The sequence below is a fragment of the Tamandua tetradactyla genome, chromosome 25, assembly GCF_023851605.1.
Source record: "Tamandua tetradactyla isolate mTamTet1 chromosome 25, mTamTet1.pri, whole genome shotgun sequence".
NCBI classification, from domain to species: domain Eukaryota; kingdom Metazoa; phylum Chordata; class Mammalia; order Pilosa; family Myrmecophagidae; genus Tamandua; species Tamandua tetradactyla.
Genome location: NC_135351.1, coordinates 28,900,747 through 28,910,381, shown reverse-complemented (window position 1 = coordinate 28,910,381; position 9,635 = coordinate 28,900,747). Strand labels below are relative to the sequence as shown.

At 42.2% G+C, this 9,635-nt stretch overlaps 1 protein-coding gene across 1 annotated transcript in view; it reads right to left on the bottom strand.

Annotated features, from left to right (window-relative positions):
• Positions 1-4,906: 4,906 nt before the first annotated feature.
• Positions 4,907-9,635, bottom strand: part of SCGN (secretagogin, EF-hand calcium binding protein) — a 69,241-nt gene continuing 64,512 nt past the window's right edge. Inside the window, exon 11 of the mRNA XM_077143528.1 lies at positions 4,907-5,475. Within this exon, the coding sequence (XP_076999643.1) occupies positions 5,347-5,475 (129 nt within the window). The 3' untranslated portion in view covers positions 4,907-5,346. The remainder of the gene's footprint in view (positions 5,476-9,635) is intronic.

The following is a 9,635-nucleotide window of genomic DNA, read 5'->3' as shown; positions in this document are numbered from 1 at the left end:
ATCACCACCACCTCCGTCACCACCACCGCCTCCACCACCACCACCTCCGTCACCACCACCACCTCCATCACCACCACCACCTCCACCACCACCACCTCCATCACCACCACCACCATCATAACCATCATCACCACCACCATCACCTCCACCATCACTGCACCATCACCATTCCCATCCCCACCATCCCACTTACCATCACCACCACTATCACCAACAACAAAAAACCTTCTTGAGCATATCTTGGTGATAAGTTGCTAGATATATAAAGGACTGCAAGAAATAAGTCTTTGATATGAATAAGTTTACCATCCATTTGAAAAGAAAAAGAATCCCCATAAATATAAGAATAATACTGTAAGGAGGCATAGGGACTAAATGAATACTGCAATGAATAACTGGGATTGTAATGTAGGGCATGGGAATGGGGATGGAGACCAGATCAATTGAAGAAGTTTTCATTTTTTCGTAGATGTAGATATTTCTCTGGGCATTAAAAGGAGAACAGAGTTCCCACATGTGAAGAAGCATGAGAAGAGTCCTTCACATAGGGGAATGGTAGAGGCAAAGGTTCCCCGCCAGTCATGCTTACTGGATATTTCAGGGAAAGAATGTAGCTCATGTTGACTGGCTTAGTAGCCTTATGTGGGGCATTCAGGGAAGAAAGAGGGGGTAAGTTAAAATAGTGATAACTCACAGATGGCTTTCAATTCAGAGGCTAATGAGTTTGTGGGGAAAGAACAGCCACCAGATCTCTAGTGTCCAACACAGTGCTCATCTCAATAATTAATTTTTGGATGAATGAATGAGTAAACTCTTCATCATGATGGCCATAGCTCTCAGGAGTACCTCCATGCCTTTCTCCAATCCACCCAATATACCAAGGGCTCTGATAAGAGTCTCTGCCCTCTTGAAGCCCCTCCTCTGCCCCATTTCCTCCTTTGATTTTCCAACTAGCACTTAAGGCTGTTTATCTTCCTCCCCCATCCATTAATGAAACAACCAGAACTTCGTTATGGGGGATGAACGTCAAACCTGTTGAGAATGTTTCTGGGTAACTTCACTTGTTGAGTGAAGCACAGCTTCTTTCCACTCAAAGATCTCCAACAACCCTGCATTGGATGCTTGGAAATGTTTTTGCCACCTTGAGGGTAGGATTGAGCAGGGAGCCTTTAGGTTTCGGATAGTCAGTGTGCTGGTTTGAAATGATGTATGAATCCTAAAAAAGCCCTGTTTTAATCCTAATCCCTTTTTGTAAAGGCAGTTATTTCTTCTAATCCCTATTCAGTACTGTATGTTCAAAACTGTAATTAGATCATCTCCCTGGAGATGTGATTTAATCAAGAGTAGTTCTTAAACTGGATTAAGTGACGACATGCCTCCACCCATTTGGGTGGGTCTTGATAAGTTTCTGGAGTCCTATAAAAGAGGAAACATTTTGGAGAATGAAGGAGATTTGGAGAGAGCAGAGAATGCTGCAGCACCACGAAGCAGAGAGTCCATGAGCCAGCGACCTTTGGAGATGAAGAAGGAGAACGCCTCCTGGAGAGCTTCATGAAACCAGGAGCCAGGAGAGAAAGCTACCAGATGATGCCGTGTTCGCCATGTGCCCTTCCAGATGAAAGAGAAGCCCTGACTGTGTTCGTCATGTGCCTTCTCACTTGAGAGAGAAACCCTGAATGTCATCAACCTTCCTGAATCAAGGTATCTTTCCCTGGATGCCTGTGATTGGACATTTCTATAGACTTGTTTAATTGGGATATTTTCTTGGCCTTAGAACTATAAACTAACAACTTATTAAATTCCCCTTTTTTAAAAGTCACTGTTTCTGGTATATTGCATTCCGGCAGCTAATAAACTAGAACAGTCAGCCTTATGACAGCTTGCCTTTGCTCAGGGCAAGTAGATCCCCTCGATGGACCTGAACAGGCAAGTTAACCCTAAAAGAATAAAACCTCCTTACCGTATCTGCCACCACAGCCACCCCCAGACAGAAACTGAGAAGGAGGAGGATGACTTTCAGCTAAGAATTTAATTCAGCTCTTGCCAGAGCAGTAATCTCAAAGGTTCTTTTCATGAAGCTAAAAGAAGAATCATGAATTAAGTAGATATGGCTCAGCCTTTGTTTCAGTTTGCTAAAGCTGCCAGAGTGCAATATAAGAAATGGATTAGCTCTTACCAAGGGGATTTATTAGGTTACAAATTTACAATTCCAAGTCCATGAAAATATCCAAATTAAGACATCAGCAAGATGCCTTTCACTCAAGGAAGGCTGATCCTGTCCACGGTTTCTCTTCTCATGGGAGGGCACATGGTGGCATCTGTTGACCCTTCTCTCAGCGTTGGTTTCAGAATGGTTTTCTCAGCTCCTGTGGGTCCTTCTGACTTCTCTTGGGGTATTTTCTTTCTCTTAACTCTGTGCTTTCTCCAAAATATCTCCCTCTTAAAGGATTCTAGTAAGCAGATTAAGACCCACTTTGAATGGGCAGGGTCATTTCTCCATAGAAAAAAACTAACCAAAAGAGCATGGCTTTTCTAGGGGTACATAACATTTCAAACCAGTGCAGCCTTGAATCCAGTCATTGTTTTTCCAGTTCCAGAAAGGGCTTCTTTTTTTTTAGGTTGAAAAGGGGTTTATTGTTAGGGAGGGAGAGGGAAGGGGATGGACGAAGGGGGAAGAGGGACGGGAAGGAAGAAGAGGAAGTGGGGAGGGGGAAGGGGGAAAGGAACACTTTCTCCAAGAGCCTGAGGAAAATGTCCACCTGCATTGTGATGTGTTTCTCCTTTTATACTCTGAAGTTCACAGTCCCTTATTGGTCCTGAATTCTGCATTTAGTGACTAGTCTATTGCCTTTGGCTAGTATTTTTGCTTCCTTCTTTTTGTACCTATCCTGACCTGTTTGCTCCTTATTGATAGAGTCATACCATTCTTTGATGTGGTTTCTTGCCCTGGGCATTGCCCTGGGCAGCATTTGTCAAGAGGCATCACACATTGTGGCAAGGAGGAGGGGGAGGAGAAGGGGTCATAAGTTAGTGGATCATGAGTTTTGGCCATTGCAGCAGGAGCAGGGGTTGTGGCCCGAGTTCCATCCCCTGTGACCTATCATTCCTGCCTTTTGTTTATTATAAAATTTAGGAGAGAAGGCAGGGGCATCGTTTGTCATTCTTAACTACTTCCTGCTGGACAGGGGCATTGTTAGGGGGCTTTGGGGATAAAGGCAGGATTTTTGATGCTATGGTAGTTAGGCACTGCTTTATCCAGTTTTTGCCTTGCAAGTCTTTGGTAACTTAGTGTATTGTTCCTTATAGTAGGAGTGGACCAGAGTTGGATGCTGGGTGCAGCAAAGTTAAAGGAGGGATGCTCAAGCTACAGTGGAGAGAGTGAGGACATAACCAGTTTCAGCACCATATGTTAGAATAAAATTGGGGTGGTTCAGTCCAACACTCATAACCATGCAATGAGCTGAGGTTGAAAAGGGTTTATTGTAAAGGGGGAGAGAAGGAAAGCGGGGAGGGGAGAAGGGTAAAGGAAAACTTTCTTCAAGAGCCTGAAGAAAATGTCCCCAGAAAGGGCTTCTTTTAAATGCAGGAGATTGATAAGGAAAATAAATTAATGTTCTACTGAATAATATGATATCTTGAAGATAGAGAATTTTTTCCCCCTTCTTATGGGTTTGGACTGTATCAACCCTGAAAATGAGTCTCCCCTTTAAAGGATATGAGTGTGTGTGTGAGTGTGTACAGTTAGTTCAACACTGGATAATGAGGAAAAGAAGGTGCCATGCTCAGCCTGCCTTGTGCTGCTTCACCTAAGATGACATGACTCAGAATTGGGAGAACTGTCTTCCTGAAGACCAAGAGTGATTCCCACAGTGAAGCCTTCTGGAGGGGCTGAGGTTCCCTGAAAAGTACAGGAAAACTGGCAGGATTTAGGTGGTGGTTGGGAGCATGAGTTGGGGGGCCCAGATTCCCTGACTTCTGTGATATGCTTAGTTTCTAGCTGCCTCAGTTTCTCCTTCTGTAAGATGGAGATCATAATAGTATCTACCTCACAGGAGTTTCATGAGGATTAAATTACTGCAGGTATGGAAAGCACCTAGGCTTGGCACACAGAAAGCACTTAATTAGTAGCTATTAGCATTAATTCTCTATATGTTGGAGGGATGGGAGATCTGAAAGGAAGAGAACCGGTTGGACTCATGTTGTGCCAGTGAGGCAACCCCTACTGAATGGCACAATTTCTTGGGTGACAAATAACCTTCACTCTACCATTCTGCACCATTGTTTTCTGATTTGTCTATGATACTTCATTAAATCTGAAGGTCCTACATAATCTGGTATAAGGTAAGGATTCTATGGAGAATAAAGTATCAGTACAGTAAAGAGAAATGGAGCCTGCCCTACATCAATCTTTCTCCCCCTACACAAAGAAAAGCACCATATCTTCCCAGGGACCAAGTCAGAGTTCCAGGAGTGAAATGAGTGGTCTGTGCTGGAGCTGGAGGTATCCATGAGGCTGAGGGGAAGAGAAAGGGTAGAGAGCAGGTGCTTGGGTCACCCAGGAAACCTTTTCTCCAGATTTCCTAGGTGGTTCCTGGCCATGTGAGCACCTAAAGCTTTGAAGTGCAAAACCCAGCCCAAGACGAGAGTCCTGGTCTCCACCATCCAATGAATAAAAATTTATTGATTAGCAGTGATTCCAGCTTTCATGTGCACTCACCAATGGGTCAGACACGGTGTGGCATTTGAGGGCTGCCAAAGCATTTTTGGTATAAGTTGGGTTCCTTTAGAATATTGCCCTTCACTCTCCTGCCCACCTACCCCGCAAAGTCAGAGATGCAGCTTGTCTGTCAATCCACTGAGTAGAACATTCCAAAGATCACAACACAAAAACAATGACCAGCACCTCTTTGTTTCCAGCTACATATTTATTTCCACATCAGCATGTATTTGTAGATGTGATTAACTGCCACAGGTATCACATGCCATTCAGAGTCAGCATAACGCCCACAAGAAGAGCACAAGATGGATGGACTCAGCTGTCCCTGCCCCCAGGTGGTTGAGGAGGACAGCAGAGCAGATCCAACAAGTTAGCTGAGTCTCTGAGTGGATGGGAAAGCCCTAGGATCAAGGGGAAATAACACAGACATTGCATGAGGGGCTTTCGGTGAGCAGGAACAACCATCCACTATCTGCTGGAAGGGAGACCCTGGCATCCCTCCCCTTGCCCAAGAATACCATTTTATTGGAAGGTTTGCCCACCGTGCCCCCAGCAACAGAGGACAGGTACAGCTCTACCAGCAGGAGCACAGGAACACAGTAAGAGCAAAAGGCAATGTAAGTTGGAAGTTATGGGTTGATTTTCAGCCCAAGACACAAAGCCAACTCAGACTTCTGAATTTTTCCATCCTTGTTTACATCGCAGTGACGCAAGAGTATCTCCCGGAACTTATCAAGATCAACCCCACTGATGCTGGGCTGTGGACAACAAAAATGAAATTAAAATGTCAATAGGAAAGCCAATGGCAGTCCCATCTTTTTACAACCACCACCACCTCCACCCCACTCCACTCCATGCTTGCTAAACCCATTTCCTCACTGCCAAAGATAAGTGTGTGCTGATAAGGCTCAATTCTCAGCATTTCTCTTCAGGAGAAAGACCTATTTCCACATCACTTCTCTGCAGTTCTTACAGAAAACGTGCCTTATTAGCAGCCATAATAAATAGATATTTTGTTCCACAACAGAGGATCATGGGCACAAAATACTGACTTGCTACCTTGATGACAGAAGACTCATTTATTATTTCCCTGTGAGAGGTTTTGTGCCTCTAGTTTAAAAGAGGTTCACCATGAATGAAAATCTAACTAAAACATTATGTTGATGAGCTAGGGAAGTAGGATTTATTCCACGGGACTATTTTAGGAACTAAGAAGGAATTGGGATATAGGTTAACTAGGAAAATATTTTAAACACAATAGCCTACAAAAGTGAGCAATGTTTGAACAATGAGCTTCTCCCTAGATTATTTCATTTAATCCACACAATAGCTCTGGAGGTAAATATTTACCCCTCTTTTACAGATTAGAGAACGTGGGCTCTGACAGAGCTTAAATGTCATCTCAAGCTAGAAAGTTGCAGACATCTTTTTTGACCCTAAATCTTCTGACTCCAACTAAGCGCTCATTCCACCATTTCACACAGTTTTCGTAGAGAAAAGATTAGTCTAATCAAACTGTATTAAATTACATTTAAAAGCCAATGTCCAGGAAGAAAGGAAAACCCAACTAATCAGATGTTCCAAGCCTCTTGATTTCCAGACTAGTTTTATGTGTGAGCAGAGAAGGTGGCTGCCTGCAAATTCTGGTTTCAGGAACTCTGGGAAGTATTTCCCTTTACTCAACCCCACCTCAAGATTTTCTCACCTCTAAGGAAATCTCTAAACAAAAACCTTCAGTAGGGAACAAAACCTTTCATTCCTCAACTAGCATAAAATTAAGACAACTAGTTAAGTGTACTATCTGGCTGGAAAAATAACTGACACCAAATCTATTCCTGATAGCAGGTTACAGGGGGAAGAAAGGAAGAGGGCAGCAAGAACTCAGAACCAGATAGCAGAGCAAGAATAAACACCAAAGTGGGGCAGGATTTGGGGAAAACTAATCAGAAGTTTGAGGGCACTAGATAAATTGGACCAACTTCACATCTCTGCTGAGGGGGTCCTGATTTATTGGACTATGAGGTCAACAGGTATTCCCAATACATTGGGAATAGGTTCTCTCCACTGGGACTCACAAAGTGAAGTTCCACGGGTGTCCACATCATGGTGTACATGTAGTCCAGAGGTCCTGAAAACAGCAAGCTGCAGTCTGAGGTCCCATGTATTGGGGAGCTCATTCTCTTGTACAATTGCAAAGCAAAGATGTTTGGTTTTGGCAAATTCAATCACTAGTTCTATCTCCTTTCTCCAATAACTAGTACTCTGCCCCAGGATCCTCTTGACAAATACCACTCTTAGAATAGACTCAGCTAGTAGACATTTACACATTAGTTTGAATTGATTTACCAGTATATTTACCTTGTTTAAGGAACTCTCAGCTTTTTTATTCTAATAGAAGAACAAAAGGTTTTATTTTCTAACTAAGGATTTCCTTCAAATATTTTCGTGTGTGTGTGTGTGTGTGTGTGTGTGTGAGTGTGTCTGTGTGATGGAGAAGTGTCTTTAGCCCTTTAAAGTTTGGCAGCTCACTAGGAGCTGGGAATCCCCGAATGCTTGTGTTCAAAAATGTCAGTATCACTGGAGATAAATCACCTGAAAACACTCAGAGCCTCAGTTTTAACAACAGGTCTCTAATGTTTGCAGGTTCCCAATCTAAGGGCGCCACATATATTAATTTTAATCTTCAGAACAACTCCAGTAGTAGGTTATGTCTACTATCATGCTCAACTTACAGATCAGGAAACTGAGGTACAAACAGGTTAATTAACCTGTCCATGGTCAACAGCTGGTAAATATCAGAAAAAAGATTCAAACTCAGACAGAATAGGTCCCAGACACGTCTCTTAATCGTTATATTGATTGTAGCCTTTCAAGTAAAAATGTATATTTTTTTCATCCATCTCATGTGAAAGTGTAAGAGCAAATCTTGGATACCTGACTGAAAACTACTTATTAGGTCCCCTTGAACTCTGGAAATAGGGAGGTCTTCTGGGACTGGCTGTCTCCTCAGGAGCTGCCCAAAGTAGTTGCTAAATTATATCTATGGAATTAAAGAGTGACTCTGTCCACAAATGTAGTTTTCAGGCTTTTGCCACATGCCTTCCCCTTTCCTGTACATTCCAACTCTCTTAAAATAATGAAAGCTGGCGCCAGGCCCTCTACTCACCAGGACACCCCAAATCTCTACCCTAGAGCCCTCAATGTGACTCTGAGGCCCTGCACAGTCTAAAAGCTTCCTTTGTCCACTAGAGCCACTGGATTATAATTTTAATGGTGGTAATTACACTTTATTGTAATCCACTTATAACTTTCCACTACTCTCAGGATTTAATTAACCAGAGCCTCATTGTCTGTGCAAAGTTACAACGTGTTCTCTGGTCCATGCTGACATCTGTTGGCCCACTTTCGTATCTGAAAACACTTTGGTGACAGGTAGCTTGCGTAAGACGTCAGCAGAGTTCCTGCCAGCAAGCCCATTAGCCTCTGCTTGTCTGGAAGAAATGATAGATAATAAATCCCACATCCAGAGCCAATCCTGACCCTCGTTTCTTCTGGTTTTGACCTACTACTGCATACTTAAAAATGAAAACAAGGGATCATGTCGGGGTTCTTTTCAGATAATTTTGCTAGGCAAATGGAAATACTTGATCAGATATTGATCAGACATTGGGAAGTTGACTAGAGAATGGCCTGCAGAGAATTTGAGAAGCTCCAGGATGAACCTCTTCTGTCTGTCCATCACCAGGTCCCACAGTGCTTGACAGTCTTTTGTTAGATATTCTTTCTTTTGGTTAAATATCACCTTTCCTTGCCACCTATACTCTTTAAAAGTTGTTTATCACCCCGGGCACATTAAGCAGCACATTGAGTCATTAACATAGTGAGAAAAAAAAGTGTGTGTGTATATATATGTATACATATGTATGTGTGTATATATGCATAAATACACATAAAATACACATATATGTAAACACACATATATACACGTATGTGCATGTATATATACACACACACACATATATATACACACACAGACACATACCAGGTTGCTTTTTTCCTTAACAGACAAGCCTAGGTCAAAATGAAACCATCTGCTCTGTGGGCAATGAGGGAAAGAAAAGCTGAGAAGGTAGAAAGGCCCCGAGGAAGAAAACGGGGGAAACACACACTTTTCTTTCTTCAAAAGTTTGCTAAAATTTGGCTGTCAGTGCCAGGAATTTTAAAATGTACAAACCCTTTGATTTAGTAATTCTATTCCTGGGGCAAGGCCAAACACAGGGAAAGATTTATATACAAAGATATTCATTATTTTGAATCAAACCCATGGAAAACCTAAAAGGAAACTGTTTAGAGGAAATTAATATCTAGCCAGAGATGGAATATTATGCAATCACTAAAACAATGAACAATGACTAATATTAGGAAATGTTTATTCACTATAATCTCCACTATATACAAAATATAAAAGGGATACCAGATAATGGTCTGCTAAAGTATAGAGATTATACTTCCATGTTTTTTAAAATATATTTTCAAGTTTCTCTATGATTAATGCATCATTTTCACAATTTAAGAAATTAAAATGTACAATCAAATTTGTGTTGTGGGCTCTAGCACTTTGAAAAGATATATGTTAGATCGTATCCTTTTAGGTTAGGTACTGTCCCCTCTTGTCAACCATCTTCAAAAGCAAAGACATGCTGGCAAAGTGTCTAGCAGGGGAAAGAATGACCTTTTCATGGCCTGGGAGTGGGATCTCTCATCTCCTGGCAGATAGTCTGATTATCACCTGGTGGCCCATTTATATGGCTTCCATCAACACTGCTCACATTTCTGATTCTCCTCACTGGGGCAGAGAATCTCAATTATCTTGCCTTTCCACTTTCTATTTTAAGCTGTAGATTCTTGGGTCGACTTT